Here is a 26,068-nt window from a genome sequence, read left to right as displayed (position 1 = left end):
GTGTTTGTATTGTTTATTCAGTACAGTCCACTTTGTACACCTTGGTTCTGTGGGGGCGGACAGGTGGATGCAGACCACTAGTATGGCCGGCTGTGTCTTGAGGCTGGCAGTAGGCTGTTCTGTGGGTCCGTATTGCGGTGTGGAAACCTGATCCAATATAATACGTGTGTAAAACAAATCCCACCCCTCCCTCATCCTCAGCTTGCCCTCCCTCCCTCCCTCCACCCTGTTTTCTTTAGGCACATGTTACTCCAAACTTCTACAGTGTTGTGTCTAAGTGATTTGCTGGCAACCAAATATCAGGGGCTGCGTCTCAAACAACACCCCAATCCCTGTATAGTGCACTATTTTTGGCCAGCTAGTGCACTACATGGGGAATAGGGTATAATTTCTGACATGAGTCAGAAAGTCTAGTTGGGAGAGGGTATGAGTTTGGATAAATGTTCCGTTTCCTGATCTTCATGGGTCAAAGATAATCCTCTCACTCCAGCTCCTCCTCCCTTTTCTCCGCAGTCTCTGATTGCTCGGCCACTTCCTCTGCAAGCCCCGTCTCTTCCCCTTCCGTCTCCTCTCCCTGGCCATCTATTGGCTCCTCCTTGCTGGCTGGCTCCTCCTCCTCCTCGTGGATGGCTGTGATTGGCTCTGCAGGGTTGCTGAGGCAGTTAGGTGCCTCTCTGTCCGGCGTGTCCTGGGTTTCCGAGGCAATGACTCTCTTCCACATTTCGTGGTTGTCCAGAAGGTGCTGAGTGATGGGACAGAACACTCTCCTCCTGCTCTCCTTAAGCTTCACCACGTGCTTCTCTGCAGGGAAGAAGAAAACAATTCCTCAGAACAAAACCTACTACATCTCTATCCCCTTATACTGTACATGCAAACCCTTATCATACAAGCTCTGGACAGGGGTTACAAAGCAGGGTCTGATAACCTGGGTAGACCAAATACCCTTAAGGCAGACCAGGTAGCCTCGTGTATATGAGGCTTCTGTATCTACTACTAATTATAAACCGGGTAGTTTGGGTCCTGGATGCTTATTGGCTGACTTGGTTTACTTGTTAACTGTTCTATTAATGTTGGTGACCAGTGTATAATAGCATTAAGGCACCACAGGGGTTTGTGGTATATGGCCAATATACTATGGCTAAGGGCTGTATCCAGGCAATCCGCTTTGCGTCATGCCAATATACCACACCACCTTGGGCCCTATTGCTTAAATCCACTACATGTATTATCAATCGGCACTATGTCAACAACTCAATACCTGGGCCATTTCAAGCTGAGCTTTGATTTCAATAGGTTTCTGTTAACTGACTTCTTTCAACTCAAAGAAGTTCAACATGAATGTCAACATGCTCTTACGGGAACTCTCAGAGCTAGTCGACACATCCTCCTCTGCTGTATCCTCCTCTTCCTCCTCTGTCTCTAGTTCCCCCACCTCCTCTTCCTCCTTCCTCCGTGCGTCGGCGGGGTCGACCCAGTTCCCCGGCATGAGGGCGGCGGAGTCGTAGGAGGAACAGAGCGGACCCACGATGTGCGTGATGAAGGACTCCTGGAGCTTGGCGAGCTGTGGCGCAGAGCGGTCCATGAAGGGGCTGATGGGAAGGCCCAGACTCGACTCCTCATCGCCCTGAGGGTAAACATGGCAGTATGGGTAAACATGGCAGAATGTTAGATATAAGCGTCTGAAAACCCACCTCTTCAAAAAGTAATTTGAGTAATCCCACAGCACCCTCCTCTCACCACCCCCCCCCCAAAAAACTTGCCTTTATTAAACACATGTGCTTGTCTTTTCATACTAGTACTGACTTTGCTGATAGCTACTTTACTGAGAAGAAATGTACTTACAATGACTGTGATATACAGTTGAGTCGGAAGTTTACATACACTTAGGTTGGAGTCATTAAAACTTGTTTTTCAACCACTCTTGTTAACAAACTATAGTTTTGGCAAGTCAGTTAGGACATCTACTTTGTGCATGACAAGTAATTTTTACAGCAATTGTTTACAGACAGATTATCAGAAGTTTACATACACTAAGTTGACTGTGACTTTAAACAGCTTGGAAAATTCCAGAAAATGATGTCATGGCTTTAGAAGCCTCTGATAGGGTAATTGACATCATTTGAGTCAATTGGAGGTGTACCTGTGGAGGTATTTCAAGGCCTGCCTTCAAACTCAGTGCCTCTTTGCTTGACATCATGGGAAAATCAAAAGAAATCAGCCAAGACTTCAGAAAACAAATTGAAGACCTCCACAAGTCTGGTTCATCCTTGGGAGCAATTTCCAAATGCCTGAAGTTACCACATTCATCTGTACAAACAATAGTACGCAAGTATAAACACCATGGGACCACGCAGCCATCATACTGCTCAGGAAGGAGACGCATTCTGTCTCCTAGAGATGAACGTATTTTGGTGCGAAAAGTGCAAATCAATCCCAGAACAACAGCAAAGGACCTTGTGAAGATACTGGAGGAAACAGGTACAAAAGTATCTATATCCACAGTAAAACGAGTCATATCAACATAACCTGAAAGGCCGCTCAGCAAGGAAGAAGCCACTGCTCCAAAACCGCCATAAAAAAGCCAGACTACGGTTTGCAACTGCACATGGGGACAAAGATCGTACTTTTTGGATAAATGTCCTCTGATCTGATGAAACAAAAATAGAACTGTTTGGCAATAATAACCATCGTTATGTTTGGAGGAAAAAGGGGGAGGCTTGTAAGCCGAAGAACACCATCCCAACCGTGAAGCACGGGGGTGGCAGCATCGTGTTGTGGGGGTGCTTTTCTGCAGGAGGGACTGGTGCACTTCACAAAATAGACAGCATCATGAGGATGGAAAATGATGTAGATATATTGAAGCAACATCTCAAGACATCAATCAGGAAGTTAAAGCTTGGTCGCAAATGGGTCTTCCAAATGGACGATGACCCCAAGCATACTTCCAAAGTTGTGGCAAAATGCCTTAAGGACAACAATGTCAAGGTATTGGAGTGGCCATCACAAAGCCCTGACTTCAGTCCTGTAAAACATTTCTGGGCCGAACTGAAAAAGTTTGTGCGAGCTAGAAGGCTTACAAACCTGACTCAGTTACACCAGCTCTGTCAGGGGGAATGGGCCAAAATGCACATAACTTATTGTGGGAAGGTTGTGGAATGCTACCTGAAACGTTTGACCCAAGTTAAACAATTTAAAGACAATGCTACCAAATGAAAGTGGTGATCCTAACTGACCTAAGACAGGGGATTTTTACAAGGATGAAATGTCAGGAATTGTGAAAAACGGAGTTTAAATGTATTTGGCTAAGGTGTATGTACATTTCCGACTTCAACTGTATGGTTGTCTCACCTAGCTATCTTAAAATAAATGCAGTGCACTTAACTAAGTCGCTTTGGGTAAGCACTTCTGCTGAATGACTAATGCAAATATAATATGAATTACCATTTAACACTATCTGAGGAAAGTCAATCAATCAATCAATCAATCAACCAGCCAATGATATGAAGGAAATTGGAATCAAATGCACTGAGGGAGTCACAGCTGAGGTACTAATACACAGAGAGAGAAAAATGACCATCAGAAATGATGTAAAACTACATTCAACTGCATTCCAACTGATGGTAGAAAACATATCAACATTTGTATATCTCTCATTTTGTTCAACAGCCAGTCTGTCTCTAAGTGGTAAACCAACAGCAACCACCAGCTACTGATTAGCTACTGAATAATCAAAGCTTCAAACTGGGTCAAGAACATAAACAGCAAAAGGCACACGTCTATCTAGCTAGAGGAAGCCTACAAGTTAATCTATAGGTCCAGTATTGGCTGACTGACAAGATCATGTATATGCATGTATAGTAAAGTGATTTATAGCAGGATACATATACATGTGCCTGTTGACGTCAGGGGCTTATACACTCGAAGTGGACCGCAGCAGGCAAGGTCTCCTGTTGCCATAGTAACCAGCGGAGCTTTTGCCAGTCAGTGCAGTGGACTGAAATGAGTGTCTGAAGTGAAGAGGGAGAGAGAGAGAGGGAAAAAGAGAAAGAGAGAGAGGTGCTACTCTAGAGTAGAGGGGCGTATTGAACCATTAAAATGTCTTCTAAAGACAGGTGTCAAGGAGAAAGTAAAGTTACAACTTAACCACTGATACAGGGTCAGATCTTTAAGATGTTTTTACTGCGTTAATGGTCAGCGTTAGGATTGTGGGTATACTACTACTGACCCTGGTGTGTTTGTTCTTCGTGTGCATGTCTTGAGGCATAGCACAGTTCACTCTGTGATCTGACGTGTTGCTGCTGCATCTCTGTCTGTGTGAATGAGGACTGTCACTGATGACACAAGTAGGTCAGCTAAACTGCAGTACAACAACACTTTGTCTCTCTCTCTCACCTCCCTCTATTTCCCTCTCTCTCCTCCGTCTTTCCCACTCCCTCTTTTACTTCCCTGTCTTTCTATCTCTCCCTCCCTCCCCTTTATCGCTCTCTCTCTCTTCCTCCCTCTCCCTCCAAGGACACAAGCAGATTTGACATTTGAACGATGGTTCGGGTTTCATCATTGAGTGAGATCAGGCTTTGAAGAGGCAGACAGACAAAAACAAGATGACTGCGCTGTCAATCACAGTAGCACCGATTATAACCTACACACTTGGTGCTCCTGTCACTGTAGAGTGACACATTGTGTCAATACATCAACACTCTCCATTCCAAGTGACAATCTAAGCGTCTCTCCATCAATGCCAGGGTCCCATTTTGAATAGATGGTACATTATGCAGTACATTGCCAACATACAAGGATGGGTTCTTCAATGAATGTGTGTTGATGGGTCTCACATCAACATTACTGATAAAGAAACAGAAGAACAAATGTAGTTCTACATTTCACATTATTCCTCACAGTCTATTAATGGTCAATGAATAGAAGGGTGTTTCTCAAACCTCTCATTGAGTACCCCCAACCAATCCACATACTATATGGTCAACAAATCATCAAGCCCCTCATTAGTTTAAAGTGTCAGATCTGAAATACATCAAATAAATGGACTGACTTGGGGTACCTGAGGATAGGTTTGGGAAACACTGGCATGGAATATTCTAGAAGTGGTAGACCCAGTACGGCCACGATTCCACACTTCACATCAGAGAACTTTGATTTGAATGGGAGTATCCATTGGTTCTACCTATTCTGATGATGGGAATCGTATTAACGTATTAATTGTCTACGTGGCCCATGCGTCGTCAATGGGCCACGTGGTTCATTCTGGTCGATTCTGGGACAAGAAAAGCACTCCTTCAAGGAGTGAATGGGAGTCAATTGGGTGCTAGTTCAAAAGCCCAACATAAGCATGAATTACGTGAACAATAAGTACAACATTACAAATCTTTCCGAGATGTGAGATAATTAACTTTGTCTCTGCAATATCATATAGCTTTGGAATCGTGACATTACGTACTTTTGAGAAAAATAGGCAGGTTTCTCGACTCATACCCTGACATTTAGAAGGGATTGCATGACGATTAGCTTAGCAACCATGTAACACAGCATGACAACATGAACGAGATAGGTCGACCGTCTGCTGGGTGGGGCATTATACGGTCCTCCATTCATTACCCAACGGGATTCCTATCTCCTCCTTTCTGTAATATATCTGCCTACACGCTGATCATTCTCGGACCACTTAGAGTCTCTCTTCCTGATCAGTGGTGTGATTGCTAGGCACCTGTCCGTCTCTGACTAATGAGCAGCATTGTTACTGGAGAGTGGGCTGTTTCCAGGCACCTGTACCACTTCACACTGAGCAGTACCGTGATGGACTCATGAAGTGGCCTGCTTTCTATTTTAGTACCAAGTGGAACACATGTCAATGTCATTTGATGGAGAAATATCATTGCACCTCTATGCCCTCTCAAGTCTATCATAGCTATTTATGCAGAAGGTAGTGTAATGACCATTTCATGATCAGGCAGTTTCATGGGGGTGGGGGCATGGGTGCATAAGAAAGACAACAACAGCAAGGCGACTGCATACATGTCGTCCCCCACAAATGATGCAGTGCCCCCCTTGGACCAATCATTGTAATTTTGTAAACGTCGGCTCTCCATGGCAAGATGCATCATTCACCTAATTTCCTCACTGGGGATCAATGACGTGTATTTCATTCAATTCAGGTCACCCTAGCGGTGGCTACTGCTAGCTAGCATGAGGACGAAAAGGGAATTTTTCTGGGAAAACTAGCATTATTTCAGTATTCTCGATGGAGCAGTGTGGATAAAGGTAAAATTTGGAGAACAGTGGCATATTCTATTCCTGCATTGAGGTATGTTTTCTGACGGATATCTCGTGTCTTAATGTAACGATTGCATTCTGACCCCAGTGCAGCTCAGTGTAAACAAGCGTAATGGTAGGGTCAGTATCTTCTGGCAAACCTAGACCTAATAGATGTACCTGTTCGTAGAACTCATTGACGATGCCCTCGGTCCACTGTAGATGCAGGTCCTTGTGTTTCAGTGGGCCGTTGATGTCCGCCAGCTTGATGCACATCTGACACACCAGCAACCGGTCGTTCTCATTGGACCAGTCGATGCCCGAGCAGCCATCATCACCCACCTGGAGAGAAGCAAGGGTTAAATGAATCTCAAATGTCTTTCCTCGCGTCCTCACATCCTCTATCCCCACCTCCTTTCAACCTATCAGAGAGAAGCAAGGAGAGCATAAGAGGAAAAGCTCTGAGTAAAAGAACCTCGGATCTTCTCCTACAGGCTTGTTCCTGACATACTGTAAGTTGTCAACCAGAGAAAATGACATAGCGCTTCAGTCCATTCAGCTGTAGATACGCTGTACATCAAAGAGAAATGTATAGATTAGAAGCTCGTGACCATCGGTTCCGTTTACCTTGGCGTTGAACTCTGCCAGGAAGTCAAAGTGTTTCTTGAGGTCGGTGGCGAGGATGGCCTCGATGACCAGGAAGCGGAAGCGTTTGAACTCCACATGCTCCAGGTTGCACAGGAAGTTGTACTCTGGCCGGGACATGAACAGGTTCCAGGCTGACGCAGCGTGGTGGTTCTCTAACACCGAGCGGTCGTTATATAGCACGGCCTACAGGGGGAGACAGAGAGCAACATGTCACTCATTAGTTATCATTGGTGCATATCAGTGGTCCCTTTGTCTTCCTCCATTTATCTCTTCAGTGATCTGAGAAGAACACAAGATATGAAAGTATTATTGGTGGACTTTGCTTTCACCTTTCCAGTTCCTTTCGTTAGATTCATCCATCCAACCATCCACCAATCCATCCATCCTCTCCATCCTCTCCCTCTTCTTCCTTCCTCCCTCCTTCCCTCTATCCCTTCATACCTGAGGAGCGCTAGTCGCCACGAGGAAGGCGTTGGTCCGTCCAGGGTGGTCGTAGTCGTGCATGGCTGCAGCCACATACAGAGCCATGAGCTCCAGGGATGGGATGAGGCCAGACAGACATCCATAACCCTCCTCCATCACCGCAGACATCTTAGAAAGCAGGAACCCTGTATGGCCTATATGGCTGGGATGGCTGGGGGCGAGGAGCCCACTGTCAGAGTCTGGGGACACACACACAGGGATAGAAGGGTCAGAGCGATAGATACACAGGTAAATTAGGTGAGGGGTGATGGGAATTGTCGTAACAAATCGGAATCTTTAGTACAAAACACTTGGGTCAACGGGTGTAGTCTGTATGTGCGTGCAAGTGTGCGTGTGTGTCTGTGTGCTAATGTGTGGGCAAATGTGTGTATGGGATGACATGAGCATCAGAAAACAACATGACTGACAGACAGCCACAGCCACCCTGCCCTAGACAAACATCAGACCCCAGCCATCAGAGTAGGCCATCTGCCAGCCCAGTCAGACAGGTTGAGTAAAGAACAAACAGGTCGCGATCAGCGTGTTGACATTGGTGTCTGTTGTGTTCCTCTGACTGGAGGAGATGGGCTTCTATGGAACAGCTCCACATAGAGAACGAGAGGTAAAAGAACTGTCGAAGACTATGAACTAACGGTCGTCCGATCTCACTGGAAACACTGTTCTGGGAACTTCCACAGCCTCCGGTCTGCAAACCGTAACGCTGATACAATATTATGCCATTTCACATAAGCTACTGATGTGGTTGGTGTGTATGAATGAATATACAGTAGCTAAATGAGCCTCAGAAGGACTGGGTTTGCCTGGCTGCCATCAGCAACAGGCATACAACAGTAGGCTTATAGACATAGGATATTAGCCTCAGTCAGAACACAAAGGGATGGAGAGCAGAGGAAAGGAGTGTGCGTGCACACATTTGTGTGTGTCAGTGCATGTGTGTATGCTTGTATTTGAATATGTGTGTGTGTGTCCTCACCAGAATCTGAGCTGTGGTCTGTGAGGAGGTTGGGCAGGCCTGGCACGGCCTGGGTGGTGAGGTACCATACGGCATGGAGCACGTCAGTGGCATGGATCCTGTTGTGGTCTGCATGGGGAGGGAGAGCAGGTGCCAACTGTAATACTAACTTAGTTCACTGGATGATAATGAGACCTCACAAACCATACAGAGACAGGTGGAGGTAGAGGGAACAGAAATAGTGCTGCGATTGCATTGAGAAAGCCAATACATCCCTCTTGTGGATAGAATAGGCAGTGCTAGCACCACCGCTGCACAGAGTTTGGATTACGATAGTTTCATTCAAACGTTTTTTTCATATTCTCGAGTACTTGATGGAACTGTGTGTATTACAAAGCATATTCACAAAGAGGATTGATTGTAATGTTTGCTCACATGGGATGTCCCGGTATCCGTTCTCCAGAGCATGGAAATAGTTCATGAACTCCCTGACAGGAATCTTGAACGTCTCAAACAGTCCCGTGTCCTCAAACAGGCGGTAGGAAACCTGGAACACACATAGAACAACTGTTATCCCATCCACCAAGTTATTCTCTTCACACCTACAGCTGTGATGCTGCTACTTGGGTCTTTCCACAAAATGAGTCCCTTTGATATTTTACCTTTATTTAACTACGGAAGTCAGTTAAGAACAACTTCTTATTTACAACGACGGCCTACCCGGGATACGCTGGGCCAATCACGGCCAGATGTGATGCAGCCTGGATTCGAACCAGGGACTGCAGTGACGCCTCTTGCACTGAGATGCAGTGCCTTAGACAGCTGCGTCACTCGGGAGCCATTTTAAGTAGAAATCGGGCACCAATATTGAATTAAATGCCTGTTATATTAAATCAAGTGCACTTTAATATAGACCAAATGGGAAATTCAATTCAATAAATCCGATTGTTTTATATGATAAAAGATTTTCTGCAAAATTCAGCACTTTGATATGTCCCTCTGTGTATAGCCGCGTGATAATTTTGGGTCGACAAGGGAGGTGTGGGTGGAGAAAGTAATTTTTCCGACGCTACAGGCAGCTATATAGGTCCACTAATACAGGACCACTAATAAAGGCCCAGTGCACACCCCCAGCACCCCTAATTCATGCGGCTATGCCTCTGTGCACCATATATGACTTCTAGCAAGATTTTAATTCACTTAATCCCAAAATGTTCAGTATCATCGTAAAGCCTTAGTTATTTTGCTGCTTCGATAAAGTCATTTCTAAAGCGTATTATTTATTTCATGTGATTAGTGATTAATTTTAAGAAGAAAAAAGAAACCTGTCCCTCATTTTAAGGTCAGCCCTGTTACGTGAACTGACCTCTCGTTTTAATATGGTGAAACTATTCCTTTTAAATATTTGTTTCAAAAGACAAATGTAACATCTAATAATAGTGTAAAAACAGGTGAGCTGGTTCTACTCTTTCTGGTCATTTTCTGGTGTTTTGTGGTAGAAAACTGAGTGTAATCCAAGACCCTACTGCTGTCTTGGTTTACAGTACTCCGCAATTCCAATAATTTGTAACTCCCGTTTCAACCAGTAGATGGCAGTGTAATCCCACCCATATCTCACAGTGCTTTATTCACAGGCATCACTCGACACATGGGGGAGCAGATTTGTCCATCTATCAAAGCCCCTCAGTTATGGAATAGCTGTTCCTGTCAGGTAAGAGGGACAGACACCATTGAGGCTTTTACATCACGTTTAAAACCCCACCTTTCTAGCTTGGCCTTTAATCAGTAACTGTTTTAACATCATCTGTGTTTTATATTCTTTTTATTCATACTTTTTACTGCTTCATGTTTGCTTTAACTATTTTTCATTGCATTGTCGTAATGTATTTTCTTAATTGTGTTGCGATTTAAAATGCATTTTAAATAAAGTTTGATTTGAAGTCTGAGCCATTCTCACTTGGTTCACAATGGACTGTTTTCACAGCAGTATTCTTACCTGTATACCTATCCTTCCCTGAATAGGTCTGGAATTTTCTCACTTGGCTCTACAGTAGCTAACCTTACCTGGCTGAGGATGCAACCTAATTGGCCATGGGTCTTCTCCGGTTGAAGACTATCCTCACCTAGCTAAGTCTCATCTGTTCTCACCTGACTAAGGCTGTATCTATCCTTACCTGGCTGAGGATGCAACCAGACTGTCAGTGTGTCTTCTCTGCCAGGTTGAAGATGTGCTGTTCTCACCTGTACTCACTGGTTCTTACCTAGCTAAGTCTCACGTGGCTGAGGCCTGTTCTCACCCGGCTGAGGCCTGTTCTCACCTGGCTGAGGCCTGTTCTCACCTGGCTGAGGCCTGTTCTCACCTGGCTGAGGCCTGTTCTCACCTGGCTGAGGCATGTTCTCACCTGGCTGAGGCATGTTCTCACCTGGCTGAGGCCTGTTCTCACCTGACTGAGGATGCATCCTGAGCGGCCGTGTGTTTTCTCCACCAGGTTGAAGATGGGGAAGTTCCAGTTGTTGAGTTGAGTCATCAGAGGATCCAGCTCTGACATCACCAGAGGCTCTGGGGCCAGGATGGGCTGTGTGTCCTAGAGGTCAGGGGTCAGGATCAAGGGTAATTTCAAGTGGCTATGGGTAATAGTATAGCATGTTATTTGGTATTTGCTCTTCGAATCAAATGCATAATTTTATAATGTGTTGATAGATTGATATTGCAGCCATGAAATGTTTAGCATATTTGTAGACCCATTTTCATTCCACTCAATGCATTTCTATAGTGGAACCTACCTCTGGAGGTGGCAGTAGGGGGTGCAGGACGATGCCCTCAGGCTGGTACGACCTACACCCGTCCTGGGTGTCTGAGGGCTTCTTGGCCCCCTCTCCGTCGTCCTCGTTCTGTGCAAAGTCACTGCTGTCACTGTGGTTGGTCTCGTAGGTGCTCTCATAGTCTGACGATGCCACTGCCGGGTCATCTTATAGGACAGGACAGATCAGGGTTCAGGGGTTAAGTCAGGTGGTTGACACGCTCACAACGTGGCAGATATAAATGTAACACTAAGAAAGAAGACATATATGGAGAAGTAGAGAAGTGTCCTTTTACTGCTTACCAGGGTGGGGTATTATGTCCCCTTTGTCCATAGACCCCTCCCCATGGCTCAGCCTGCTGTACGGTCTACCACAGCTGAGAGAGGGACAGAGGACAGATAAACAAAGGATATTCAAAACACGTAAATAACTACAATATGACAAAAGGCTCGACATTTATATCTCATGGGAGAGGAGAAAAGTGAAGAAGAGGATAAGTGAAGAGTTAACCGCATCGGTAGCGTGAGAGAAACCAAGGTCAGCTGTTCTAGCTGAACCAGGATCAACGACATTATTCCTCTCATCACAGCCAGATCCAGGGGTGGATATATTTTGTATTTGTATTTATTAAAGATCCCCATTACTTCCTGGGGTCCAGCAACATAAAGGCAGTTATATACAAAAACAAATGTTACATGACATTACATTTCATAACACTTTTCACAACATATTAAGTGTGTGCCCTCAGGCCACTACTCTACAACCACATATCTACAACACAAAATCCATGTTTATGTGTGTGTAGAGTGCGTTTGTTATCGTGTGTATCTGTATGCGTGTGTCTGTGCCTGTGTTTGTGTCTCTCCACAGTCCCCACTGTTCCATAAGGTGTATTTTTATGTTTTTTTAAAATCTGATTCTACTGCTTGCATCAGTTACCTGATGTGGAATAGAGTTCCATGTAGACATGGCTCTATGTAGTACTGTGTGCCTCCCATAGTTTGTTCTGGACTTGGGGACTGTGAAGAGACCTCTGGTGGCATGTCTTGTGGGGTATGCATGGGTGTCTGAGCTGTGTGCTAGTAGTTTAAACAGGCAGCTCGGTACATTCAACATGTCAATACTTCTAACAAAAACAAGTAGTGATGAAGTCAACATCTCCTCTACTTGGAGCCATGAGAGATTGACATGAATATTATTCAAATCAAATCACATTTTATTGGTCACATACACATGGTTAGCAGATGTTATTGGTCACATACACATGGTTAGCAGATGTTATTGGTCACATACACATGGTTAGCAGATGTTACTGGTCACATACACATGGTTAGCAGATGTTATTGGTCACATACACATGGTTAGCAGATGTTATTGGTCACATACACATGGTTAGCAGATGTTATTGGTCACATACACATGGTTAGCAGATGTTATTGGTCACATACACATGGTTAGCAGATGTTACTGGTCACATACACATGGTTAGCAGATGGTATTGGTCACATACACATGGTTAGCAGATGTTTATTGGTCACATACACATGGTTAGCAGATGTTATTGGTCACATACACATGGTTAGCAGATGTTTATTGGTCACATACACATGGTTAGCAGATGTTATTGCGAGTGTGGCGATGTGCTTATGCTTCTAGATCCGACAGTGCAGCAGTATCTAACAGGTAATATTTAACAGTTCCGCAACAAATCCTAACATCTAAGAATTTCTACAACATAACCTAATACACACAATCTAGTAAAGGAATGGGATGAGAATATATTAGTATAAAATATATGGATGAGCAGTGACAGAGTGGATAAGATGCTATAGATAGTAAAGAATAGATAGTAAAGAATAGATAGTAAAGAATAGATAGTAAAGGATAGATAGTAAAGAATAGATAGTAAAGGATAGATAGTAAAGGATAGATAGTAAAGGATAGATAGTAAAGGATAGATAGTAAAGAATAGATAGTAAAGAATAGATAGTAAAGGATAGATAGTAAAGAATAGATAGTAAAGGATAGATAGTAAAGAATAGATAGTAAAGGATAGATAGTAAAGAATAGATAGTAAAGGATAGATAGTAAAGAATAGATAGTAAAGAATAGATAGTAAAGAATAGATAGTAAAGAATAGATAGTAAAGAATAGATAGTAAAGAATAGATAGTAAAGGATACGGGGGGGGGCGCTCCCTCTGCTGTTTCCTGAAGTCCACGATTATCTCTTTTGTTTTGCTGACATTGAGTGAGAGGTTATTTTCCTGACACCACACTTCGAGGGCCCTCACCTCCTCCCTGTAGGCTGCCTCCTTGTTGTTGGTAATCAAGCCTACCACCGTAGTGTCGTCTGCAAACTTGATGATTGAGTTGGAGGCGTGCATGGCCACGCAGTCATGGGTGAATAGGGAGTACAGGAGAGGGCTGAGAATGCAGCCTTGTGGGGCCCCAGTTTTGAGGGTCAGTGGAGTGGAGATGTCGTTTCTGACCTTCACCACCTGGGGGCGGCCCGTCAGGAAGTCCAGGACCCAGTTGCACAGGGCGGGGTCAAGACCCAGGGTCTCAAGCTTAATGAAGAGTTTGGAGGGTATTATGGTGTTGAATGCTGAGCTGTAGTCAATGAACAGTATTCTTACATAGGTATTCCTCTTGTCCAGATGTGATAGGAAAGTGTGCAGTGTGATGGCGATTGTGTCGTCTGTGGACCTATTGGGGCGGTAAGCAAATTGGAGTGGGTCTAGTGTGACAGGTAGGGTGGAGGTGATATGCTCCTTTACTAGTCTCTCAAAGCACTTCATGGTGACAGAAGTGAATGCAACGGAGCAATAGTCATTTAGTTCAGTTACCTTAGCTTTCTTGGGAACAGGAACAATGGTGGCCATCTTGAAGCATGTGGAGACAGCAGACTGGGATAGGGATTGATTGAATATGTCCATAAACACACCAGCCAGCTGGTCTGCGCATGCTCTGAGGACGCGGCAAGAGATGCCGTCTGGTCCCGCAGCCTTGCGGGGGTTAACACGTTTAAATGTTTTACTCACGTCGGCCACGGAGAAGGAGAGCCCACAGTCTTTGTTTACGGGCCGCGTCGGTGGCACTGTATTGTCCTCAAAGCGCGCAAAGAAGTTGTTCAATTTGTCTGGAAGCAAGACGTTGATGTCCGCGACGGGGCTGGTTTTCTTCTTGTAATCCGTGATTGTCTGTAGACGCTGCCACACATGTCTCCTATTTGAGCCGTTGAATTGCGACTCCACTTTGTCTCTATACTGATGCTTTGCTTGTTTAATTGTATTATGGAGGGAATAACAACACTGTTTGTATTCGGCCATGTTTCCAGTCGCCTTGCCATGATTAAATGCGGTGGTACGTGCTTTCAGTTTTGCGCAAATGCTGCCATCAATCCATGGTTTCTGGTTAGGGAAGGTTTCAATAGTCACAGTGGGTACAACATCTCCTATACACTTCCTTATAAACTCGCTCACCGAGTCAGCGTATACATCAATGTTATTGCCTGAGGCTACCTGTAACATATCCCAGTGATCGAAGCAATCTTGAAGCGTGGAATCCGATTGGTCAGACCAGCGTTGGATAGACCTAAGCATGGGCGCTTCCTCTTTTAGTGTCTGCCTATAGGAGGGGAGCAACAAGATGTAGTCATGGTCGGATTTGCTAAAAGAAGGGTGGGGGAGGGCCTTGCATGCATAGCGAAAGTTAGAGTAGCAATGGTCGAATGTGTTACTAGCTCATGGATTGCAATCAATATGCTGATAGAATTTAGGTAGCCTTGTTCTCAAATTATCTTTGTTAAAATCCTCTGCTACAATAAATGCAGCCTCAGGATATATGGTTTCCAGTTTGCATAAAGTCCAGTGAAGTTCCTTGATGGCCGTCTTGGTATTCGCTTACGGGGAGATATACACAGCTGTGACGATAACCGAGGAGAGTTCTCTTGGGAGATAATAAGGTTGGCATTTGATTGTGAGGAATTCTAGGTCAGGTGAACAAAATGATTTGAGTTCTTGTCTGTTGTTACAATTACACCATGAGTCATTAATCATGTAACATACACCCCCCACCCTACCTTACCGGAGAGATATTTATTCCTGTCGGCATGATGCACTGAAAATCCTGTTGGCTGTACGGACTCCGACAGCATGTCCCCAGCTAGCCATGATTCCATGAAACAGAGTATGTTACAATCCCGGATATCTCTATGGAAAGCAACTCTTGCCCTGATTTTGGCGACTTTGTTAACTAGGGACTGGACATTAGCGAGTAATATACTCGGAAGCGGTGGGTGGTGTGCGCGCATCCGAAGTCTCACTAGAAGACCGCTCTGGCACTCTCTCCTCCGACGGAGTTGTTATGGGTCGGCCTCTGGAATCAGTTAAAATGCCCTGGGAGGTGCAGACAAAGGATCCGCTTTGGGAAAGTCGTATTTCTGATCGTAGTGCTGGTTGTGCTGTTAAGTTGATGTTTCTCTGATATCCAATAGTTCTTCCCGGCTGTATGTAATAACACTTAAGGTTTTCTGGGCTAATAATGTAATAAATAATACATAAAGAATACAAAATACTGCACAGGACTAGAAGCGAAGCTGCCATCTCTATCGGCACCATCTTGCTTTTTAATCTAGGCACTCTGTGTACATTGAAGGGACAGCCATGCTGCCCTGTTCTGAGCCAATTGCAATTTTCCTAAGTCCTTCTTTGTGGCACCTGACCACACGACTGGACAGTAGTCCAGGTGTGACAAAACTAGGGCCTGTAGGACCTGCCTTGTGGCTAGTGTGTTAAGAAGGCAGAGCAGCACTTCATTATGGACAGACTTCTCCCCATCTTAGCTACTGTTACATCAACATGTTTTGACCATTACAGTTTACAATCCAGGGTTATTCCAAGCAGTTAAGTCACCTCAATATGCTCAATTTTCAAATTCTTCATTACAAGATTTCGTTGAAGTTTAGGGTTTAGTGAATGATTTAACCCAAACACAAGGCTTTTAGTTTTTGAAATATTTAACCTCTTGACGGTCACCTAGGATAGGGGGCGCTACAGCGATTTATTTTTTACTCAAACTCAGAAGCTAGGATATGCATATAATTAATACTTGTGGATAGAAAACACCCTAAAGTTTCTAAAACTGTTTGAATGGTGTCTGTGAGTATAACAGAACTCATATGGCAGTCAAAACCCCGAAACCGATCGTAACAGGATGTGGAATTCTGAATTGCGGACTCAACTTCATCACTTTGCCTATAAATCACACCGTGAGCAATGGTTCATTGAGCACTTCCTATTGCTTCCACTAGATGTCCCCAGTCTTTACAAAGTGGTTTGAGTCTCCTACTGTGAAAACTGACTGAATGAGACGCTGTGGAAAGTGGTCACATGAGGAGGGCCATCACCATTATGACGCCGGCGCCCCTGGCTACCCTCCCCTTTCGAAACGTTTTGAAAGACAATGCAATCGTCCCCCTTGAATCTTATTGGAGCTCTGGTTGAAAAAGGCCCTAAAGATGTATGTTATACAACGTTTGACATGTTTGAGCGAACCTAAAAAAAAAAAAAAAGCATTTTATTGAAAGAGGAGTCCTGCGGCCGAAGGAAGTTTTGGAGCAGCCTTCAGAACGCGCTAACAAGAACAAGCTATTGGGACGTAAAGGATTAACTTTTTCGAACAAAAATAAATTTGTTGTGGACCTGGGATTCCTGGAAGTGCTTTCTGATGGAGATAATCAAAGGTGAGGGATTATTGACAATAGTATACAAGAGTAGATTTGATATGCGATTGTTCCAAGATGGCGCTGACCTGTAACGGTAGCCTATTTTTCTGAATATCGCATCCCCTTTTATCGCAAAGTGTGATTACCCAGTAAAGTTATTTTTAAATCTGGCATTACAGGTGCTTTCAAGAGATATTCATCTATAAATCTTAGAATGACAATATTACATTTTTAAAATGTTTTCGAATAGTAATTTAGTAAATTGTAGCGCTGTTTCACCGGATGCATTTGAGGGAAAATAGTTAGTCAACGTCATGCGCCGATGTAAAATGCTGTTTTTATATATAAATATGAACTTTATCGAACAAAAGAATGCATGTATTGTGTAACATGATGTCCTAGGAGTGTCATCTGATGAAGATTGTCAAAGGTTAGTGCTGCATTTAGCTGTTTTTTGGTTATTTGTGATGCATGTGGTTGGTCGGAAAATGGCTATGTGGCTACTTTTACGATATACTCCTCTAACATAATCTAATGTTTTGCTTTTGCTGTGAAGCCGTTTTGAAATCGGACAACGTGGTTCAATTCAGGAGAGGTGTATCTATAAAATGATATAACATAGTCCTATATTTGAAAAAATATATATATAAAATTTTGTTATGCTAATGGAGATAGGATTTTTCGCTGGATGTCGAGCCCGACCAGGGGTTAAGACAAATGTATTTCTTGCCACCCATTCTGAAACTGACTGCAGCTCTTTGTTAAGTGTTGCAGTAATATCACGCCTTGTAGTAGCTGACGTGTATAGTGTTAAGTCATCTGCATATATAGATTTTACTCAAAGCCAGTGGCATGACATTAGTAAAGATTGAAAAAGTAAGGGGCCTAGACAGCTGCCCTGGGGAATTCCTGATTTTACCAGGATTACGTTGGAGACGCTTTCATTAAAGAACACCCTCTGTCTTCTGTTAGACATCGATAACGTCAAAAGCCGCACTGAGGTCATCAAGTTCTCTCAGACAATCATATCCACTAGTGCAAACCGTAACAAAACGTTTCACAATGGAAACGAGAGTTTCGATTGGACAAGTTCAGGTACAGTATGTCCCTCCCCGTTTGTTTCCGTTTGGTTCCTAGTGAATACACCCCAGTACTCCCTTCCCATGTCAACAACACAGCCCTGGCCTCCATCACTTACTTTATAGTTTCCTTTATGTCCACCATCTCAACACTTATAACCCTCCCATATCCAGCCCTTCATTATTGTCTTTATGTATTTCTGTGGTGGACTTTTCTTCCTTAGATCACTCATCTTAATAACTGAACATCTTGTCGCCGCTATAAAGACAACCTGTACTCCTTATCCATGTCCTCTTGTCTTAGAACATTGCAGCGGGACCTTCTCTGTGACTCTCTGGAGTGGGTCCATATGCCTCAGAGGAAGGCTCTATCTATTTCTCTCTCTCTCTTTGACTATCTCACTGCTCTCGCTCTCTCTCTCTCTCTGGCGTGAGTCCATGTGCCTCAGAGGAAGTCTCTTCGTCTCTCTCTCTCTCTTTGTCTCTCTCGCTTTCTCTTTGTCTTTCTCTCTGTCTCTCTCTCTCTCTCTCTCTCTCTCTCTCTCTCTCTCTCTCTCTCTCTCTCTGTACAGGCTCATGACGTGACCGGTTACTCATCTATCTCCCATTGTAAGACACATGCACACAGAACAGAAACACACACAGGACAGTGAACCAGCATGATGCCGTTAAACAACGTCTCCGATTCAGCGAGGCAGAGCTTATAGCTACATGCACGACTTCCTCAGTCTCTGCTTCAGTGTCTTCTAGACAACGCTGCCAATTATCAGTGAAGTAACGGGCAAGAATGCACCGATCAAGCTTTTCTCTGTGTGTATGTTCTGTATGCGGTACCTCTTTGTGACAGCAACAAGGACAGTATCTGTTTTGTGTATATCTGTAAGTCTGTGTTTGTTACCTGCTGCAGAGAGATGGTGGGCCCCAGTGCGGTGTGGTGGAGCTAGGTGCACTGATGCTGTGTGTTAAGGCTCTGTGTGGGGTCTGGGGGCCCACAGGCCTCTCTCCCTGGCTGTCCACAGGGTCTGGTAGGTCCACAGAACAGGACTTGGTGGTGGGGCTGGAGACAGGGGTCCCCTGGACTGGAGGGGAGTGGCAGGGAGAGGCCAGAGGTGATATGTGAGAAGAGGGGTAACCTGAAGAGAAAACAGGGTTATTAGGAGGGAAGACTGGTTGAATGAAATGTAACAAATCAGATCACGATTTAAACAAAGACAAAATAGAAATTGCACATACTGCCCACACACAAGTGCACATACTGCCCACACAGGCACACACACACACTGAATGGACAGAGAATGGGTTAACCCGTCTCTTGCATCTCCTACATGGCCCCGTAACATTTGAATCATTCTAAATGACCTGTTCTGTTCTGATGGGACACAAATGTCACTCTCTGTTTGTCACTCAAAGTGTCTACACACACAAACACGCACACACACACCTGGTCTGGTCATTCGTCTGTTGTAGAGGTGGTTGGAGGTGGCTGAAGCAGCGTAGGAGGCAGACATGGAGCGACTCTTCGAGATGGTGAGCATTACAGAGCTGTTCCACGACTCACTGTTCACCATGCTGGAAAACACACAGGATATCAAAACCTCAGTAAGTCACAATACTCTAACACACAGGATATCACAACCACAGACTGTCTGCACTGTAAAAGGAAGCAGTCTGTTGAACGTTGTTATGGTGAACTGTGTTGCTTTTCACAATTAAACAGAGCATCTATTCAACTTACATTGTCCCTGAAGAGTGGCAGATCAGACACCACCATAATACCGTCACCTCCACAACATGAACCCCCCCCCAACATGAACCCTATCTAGAATCTAAAAGGGTTCTTCCGCTGTCTCCATAGGAGAACCCTTTGAATAACCCTTTTGGGTTCCATGTAGAACCATTTCCACAGAGGGTTCTACATTGAACCCAAAAGGGTTCTATCTGGAACCAAAACGGGTTCTCCTATGTGGTCAGCCGAATAACTCTTTTTTCTATGAGTGTACTGGGTGGTGACCCCAGCAGTATTTTAAGCCTGCTCTGACATACAGGATAAAAATCTCCCTGGGACATTTATTCTCGAACGTTTAGTCTCCAGGAAGCCGCCAAAGAGCCAGACTGAAGTCTGCAGATACCGATCTGACTTCAGCATTAATTGTTCAACTCTGACCTTCAACCAATATCTCAAACAGAGGAACAATTTAGATGATAAATAATTGCACCAAAAGGCATGTTGTTTTGGCCAGAACAACACAGATTGGTCCCCGGGGAGAACAGCCAGTTCTGAGCCTGACACAAAGTGGAAATGGAATGAATCCCAAAAGTGGTGTGCATTCTCATCTGTATGTCTCAAACAATGTTATCATGTCAGGTTAGGTGGTTTATTCTGCATATTTCTTACACATATTCTTACACATAAACCAAATCTTTAGGATCTACAAAGTGCTAGGAGGTAGGGGTTAGAGAGTATAGGGTAGGAAGTAGAGGACTAGGGTCAGTTTAGGATTGGCCAAGACTGCTGGATGCTAAAACTCAGTCTCTGTACAGATGTAGGCCAGCTGCCTTGGAGGAGCACTCCACAGGACTGGAGCCACAAACAGACCAGTCTCCTTCAAAGATAGACATACACATATAACACCCTACATTCTCCAGTTCAAACTCCCACATGACCCATCCATCATTCACCACTAAGAAAATATATCAGTGTTGCACGTGCATTATAGGTCTAATATTTCACTATTGTGACGGGCCATAAAGGAGGAGGTTTTGCAGTTGGGGAGGACCTTATGAGGACCGCTGGCCTCAGGATGACCCCTAACGAGAAGCTACTCGACCAGCAGGAAGCAAGTCTGAGGTCTGGATGTAAAGAGAGAGAGGGAAAGGAGTGAGAGAGTGAGAAAGAGGGAAAGAGGGAAAGAGAGAGGGGCGAGAGAGAAAGAGGAGAGAGGGAAAGAAGAGGGGAATGTGTGTGTGAGAGAGAGAGAGATGGAGAGAAAAGGGTAGTAGGGGATAGTGTAGGCTACCTGCATGGTGGACTGTCGTGGAGGGGTTTGATGCTGGCAGAGCGGTCTCTGTGTACAGGTCCTGGTTCTATGGTGGGAAGACCTGTAGCTGAGGTGGTGGTGGTCCATGTAGAGGAGATCCTTCTCAGCAGGCCTGGAGGCAGGCTCCGTCTCAGACGCTACAACACACACAGACACACATCCAATTGTGTGTCAGGTCCAGTTCTCTGGACAGCCAATCAAATCAAATCAAATGTTATTTGTCACATACACATATTTAGCAGATGTTATTGTGGGTGTAGCAAAATGCATCGACTTGTAAACATTTGATTCTCTACTGTGCACCAACAGCAACCTGGACGGAAGACCAGAGGTCCACCTCTACAGACAAACATTATGAAAGGAGAAGAACATTTGAGGTGGGCAGATGATGGCTTTCCGGTTGATAAGGGAACGTGACTGATGGCAGACCTGGAGGAATGTCCCCAGAATCATGTGACAAAAAAATGTGGCCAAAACAAATCTGTGCCAGGTCAAATCTTCCAATGACTACATGATTCATTATTATCAGTTCAAATAACATAGCACATGCTTGAGAGATTAGTTTGGATGAAAAAAGGGTTGTGATGATACAAAGCACACTGCAAAGTCTAGTGCTAACTTAATCTTAATGAAAGTCATTTTATCTATGATTTGGATAGATATGTTTTAAAGTAGAGGATAAAAGCACCATTGTTCATTGACTAAAGAGAGAGGGAACAGAACCAGAGAAAAGCCTTTCTGACAGGAACATTAATATTTCACTCTTTCCTGGGCTTGTATGTGTGTATGCATATGTACGTGTGTGTGTGTGTGTGTATGCATGTGTGTGTGTGTGTGTGTGTGTGTGTGTGTGTGTGTGTGTGTGTGTGTGTGTGTGTGTGTGTGTGTGTGTGTGTGTGTGTGTGTGTGTGTGCGCCTCCCGGCATATTAATCCATCTGAAACACACACTCCCTGTGGATACCGGGACAGTCTTGTCACCCTACTCTTTCTAAAGCCTCTCTCTCAGGACCATGGATTAGTATTTCCATTGGTTATAATATGAGTACAGTCATTGTCATCCTTATGACATTCATATGACCTGACGGTGAGATAGACACAGTGTGATTGGCTCACAGACTCAGAGGCTCGGTGCAGGATTTAAAGGGTTACGGAGGTCCAGATGTCTGATGCTATCGAGGTGAACCATGTCTCGTTCAGTTACTCACAAAGACAGTCTGTGTCACAGCCAAGGGGGAGGGGTCAAGTCTCATTCTATCAAAGTCTGGCCCACTTCCTCATATCACCCCTGGTTTGTGTCTAATGGGCTCACCTCATTGAATCTATTCTGAAATCTATCTGGGTCTAATAGCATCTCAATAATACTTTGCGATGCATAAAGTACTAGTGAATAAAAGTATATTGAACAAAAATATATAAGCGAAATGCAACAGTTAACGATTTTACTGAGTTACAGTTCATAGAAGGAAATCAGTCAAATGAAATCAATTCATTAGGCCATAATCTATGGATGTCACAAGACTGAGCAAGGGCGCAGCCATGGCTGGGCCTGGGAGGGCATAGGCCCACCCACTTGGGAGCCAGACCCACCCACTAGGGAGCCAGGCCCAGCCAATCAGAATGACTTTTTCCCCACAAAAAAAGGGCATTATTACAGACAGAACTACTCCTGAGTTTCATCAGCTGTCCGGGTGGCTGGTCTCAGATGATCCAGCAGGTGAATCCAGATGTGGAGGGCCTGGGCTGGCATGGTTACACGTGGTCTGTGGTTGTGAGGCCGGTTAGATGTACTGCTAAGTTCTCTAAAATTACATTGGAGGCGGCTTATGGTAGAGAAATAACATTACATTCTCTGGCAGCAGCTCTGGTGGACATTCCTGCAGTCAGCATGCCAATTGCACGCTTCCTCAAAATTTGAGACATCTGTGGTGTTGTGTGGTGTGACAAAACGGCACCTTTTATTGTCCCCAGCACAAGGTGCACCTGTGTAATGATCATGCTGTTTAATCAGCTTCTTGATATGCCACACCTGTCAGGTGGATGGATTATCTTGGCAAAGGAGAAATGCTCACTAACATGGATGTAAACAAATTTGTGCACTAAATTTGAGAGAAATAAGCTTTTTGTGCATATGGCAAATTGTGGGTTAGGGTTAGGTTTTATTTTAACTCATGAAACATGGGACCAACACTTTACATGTTGAGTTTATATTTTTGTTCAGTATATTTAATAAAATTAATATACTTTCTGGTGAGAGTGCCTTAGTTTAAGAATACGCCTGGGATGCTGAACTTGAAGCTATTTGTTTGTTTTTCACCACAGTCTAATACAAAACATTGGTTTGGCTGCATTTGTCCAAGGAAAAGGGTTTTGGGGAGCATTCAAGCATAAATAACTTTTCTAATCTAAACCCATTATCGTCAGAGGTACACAGTGCAAGCAAAACAGCTTTTCCTCTGGACTGCATTTAGCTAGTCTCTCTCTGTCCTAGGCCCTTAGGCCCTCAGACCGAGTTACCACCGACACACACATGGATGTGGACACACACACACACACACACACACACACACACACACACACACACACACACACACACACACACACACACACACACACACACACACACACACACACATACACACACACACACACACAGTCCCATTCAGGAGGGAAATCCCAAAAAAAGAAAACTCCAATATTCCGGAGTAGCACATCTCTTCTCTGGAATTTCAGAAAGTGTTTTGTCTAGCAGACCGAGCTTCGCGACGTTGAAACGGCTCTTATACAAGAAACAGAGACGGAACTGCACAACCAGACATCCCCTTAAACAAACCAGTATTCTGATCCGAGGGAAGGAGGAAGGAAGTAAAGGAGCAGTGAGGACTGGGTAGCAGATGTAAGGGCCTCACCTCCTAACTACGACCTTCTCTAAATTGTGTTTTGATTACTTTTAACCATCAGAGAGAGTAAGGGGGGGGGGTGAACTCACGTTCCTTATGTTGGACGGACACCGTTTTATTCAGATAGACTCTGTGTTGACACAGGTGTGGAGAACCCCAGATAAAACAGCAGCAGCTCAGGAACCAGAGGCTCTCAGTGGTGTTTGTCTGCACTCAGAAATGCCAGAATATCACCTTTAATTCACAGGCCGAGAGTCTGGAGTGAGTGGAGCCCAGAAATGTGGTCAACAGTCTAGCTTGGAGAGTAGAGCGCTACAGTATCAGATACAGTAGATGGTGAGATAGCACAGAGGAGGAGACAGATTGGTAGTGGAGTCTAGACGGCTGACGTAAAGCTAAACCCACGTGTGCGCAGTAGTTATAAGGAGTAGGGTAAGGGTTTGGGGACCGATACAGGAGCTATATGTCTGTAAAAAAATGGCTGTGATGATATAATGACCCCAGAGATGTAATTCAATTCAAGTAAAAAAATGTATCGCATTTGACCGAATACACAGCATACACTCGGCATTATGGCTATGTTCATAGTTGACTAGCCGCAATGACTAGTGCAATGCTTTGGTGTCCATGAGCCATACCACGAACCATCACCTGACAAGGAAAAACTGGGCCCTAGTTACAGCCTACATAACCCTACAGTAACTACATCAGCAGAATCAATAAAGATTTCAATGAGGCTGTTTAAGCTTGTCTGGGTATCCTGCAAAGCATCACACACGCTTTATTTAGTCTCACCTCCGCACTAAGTGCCTGCATGCATTTTGAAGTGCTGGCCTTGTAAAACATTAAAAGCCTTCTGTGGGAATGTGCGTCACTGCTCACTACATTATAGGGTCTTTCCAGCATGGGGAGGTGAAATGGGGATGTGTGTGTGTGTGTGGACGAGGTTGAGAGGAGGCATGGTGTGTGTGTGTGTGTGTGTGTGTGTGTGTGTGTGTGTGTGTGTGTGTGTGTGTGTGTGTGTGTGTGTGTGTGTGTGTGTGTGAGAGAGAGAGAGAGAGAAGTGCTAACTAACAGAAAATATTAACTTTCAAAGCTCAAAGCGTTCTCATTGAAAAGTTAGTTCATTAAATCAGCAGAATAAACATTTTCTGATTTTTCATGCGCGCACAAAACCCGTGTGGGTGTATGTACGTGTTTATGCGTACATACTATACATACTTACATGTGTCTATAAAAGTACAGTAGCCTTTACCTTTGGGATGGCCAGTTTCTCTCTCTCTGGCCAGTCCTCGGAGTCAGAGCAGGTGTGTGTGTCGCCGAGTGCCTGCAGAGGGCTGATTCGAGGCCGATGCAGCGGCTGCAAACTGATCTGGGTACTGAGCAGGTTACTAACAGCCCGCAGGGAACTGCAGGTGTTGGGGGGCAGAGAGGGGTCCGCCAGCAGGTCTGAGATCAATCCATGGGCTTCCCCCATCACCGCTATGTCCACCAACACACTGGTGCCCGACGACTTAAGGAAAAGAGAAGGAGGGAGAGAGGGGGTGGAGAGAGAGAGAAAGAGGGAGGGAGAGAGAGAGAGGGAAGTAGAAGGGACAAGAAGCGAGGGAGTGTAGGGGAGAGAAAGACGGTCAGTTAGCGCATCTCCTGTTCAGGAAAGCTGACGCGGTGCAAACATGACCCTATTACTTTGCTAGGCAGACGTCACGTCATGCTGACGCACAACGTTTCTGCCTCTGCCCTGATACGTACCTGTGTGTAGGGGGGGATTGCAGAGGAGGAGAGACAAAGAGCGCCAACAATGAGGATAAGAGAGAGGGGGGAGAGATATTAAAGGGAGTAATGGGGGAAGGAGGGGACGTTATATCCTCCTTTAACTAAGGAATCTACATTCATCCCATACATATCCCAGGACAGTGTGTGTGTGCGTGCTTCTGTGTCACTCCAGCACCCATTAACAACTGTGTATTGGCAAGGCCGTGATAGAATAGACAGACCAGTGGTTGCTGTGGCAACAGACTAGCTTCTGTGGGTCACACACACATACTAAACACGCTGTTTGTGACAGGGGCCTCTATGTTTTGGCAGCCAGATGCATGCACTATGAAATCTGACATTAAAGCAGACAGGAAGCCATGTCGGGGAGACAGTTTCACAGCAGGACACTGCTCTTCAATG

General features: G+C 44.7%; 1 protein-coding gene across 2 annotated transcripts in view; it reads right to left on the bottom strand.

The window, feature by feature from the left end:
* Positions 1 to 239: 239 nt before the first annotated feature.
* pde3a (phosphodiesterase 3A, cGMP-inhibited) overlaps positions 240 to 26,068 on the bottom strand; it is a 79,899-nt gene continuing 54,070 nt past the window's right edge. For both annotated transcript variants that reach the window (XM_029742315.1, XM_029742316.1), the window contains 14 exons: positions 25,146 to 25,403; positions 20,972 to 21,129; positions 19,396 to 19,523; positions 18,853 to 19,087; positions 11,452 to 11,525; positions 11,132 to 11,316; positions 10,792 to 10,932; positions 8,783 to 8,894; positions 8,369 to 8,476; positions 7,354 to 7,574; positions 6,892 to 7,095; positions 6,445 to 6,606; positions 1,357 to 1,624; positions 240 to 801 (listed from right to left, as the gene is read on the bottom strand). In XM_029742315.1, the coding sequence (XP_029598175.1) occupies positions 482 to 801; positions 1,357 to 1,624; positions 6,445 to 6,606; positions 6,892 to 7,095; positions 7,354 to 7,574; positions 8,369 to 8,476; positions 8,783 to 8,894; positions 10,792 to 10,932; positions 11,132 to 11,316; positions 11,452 to 11,525; positions 18,853 to 19,087; positions 19,396 to 19,523; positions 20,972 to 21,129; positions 25,146 to 25,403 (2,574 nt within the window). In that variant the 3' untranslated portion in view covers positions 240 to 481. The remainder of the gene's footprint in view (positions 802 to 1,356; positions 1,625 to 6,444; positions 6,607 to 6,891; positions 7,096 to 7,353; positions 7,575 to 8,368; positions 8,477 to 8,782; positions 8,895 to 10,791; positions 10,933 to 11,131; positions 11,317 to 11,451; positions 11,526 to 18,852; positions 19,088 to 19,395; positions 19,524 to 20,971; positions 21,130 to 25,145; positions 25,404 to 26,068) is intronic.

Source organism: Salmo trutta, chromosome 40, assembly GCF_901001165.1.
Source record: "Salmo trutta chromosome 40, fSalTru1.1, whole genome shotgun sequence".
In the NCBI taxonomy this organism is placed as follows: domain Eukaryota; kingdom Metazoa; phylum Chordata; class Actinopteri; order Salmoniformes; family Salmonidae; genus Salmo; species Salmo trutta.
The sequence above is the reverse complement of the archived record's forward strand: the minus strand, read 5'-3'. Positions and strand labels throughout refer to the sequence as shown.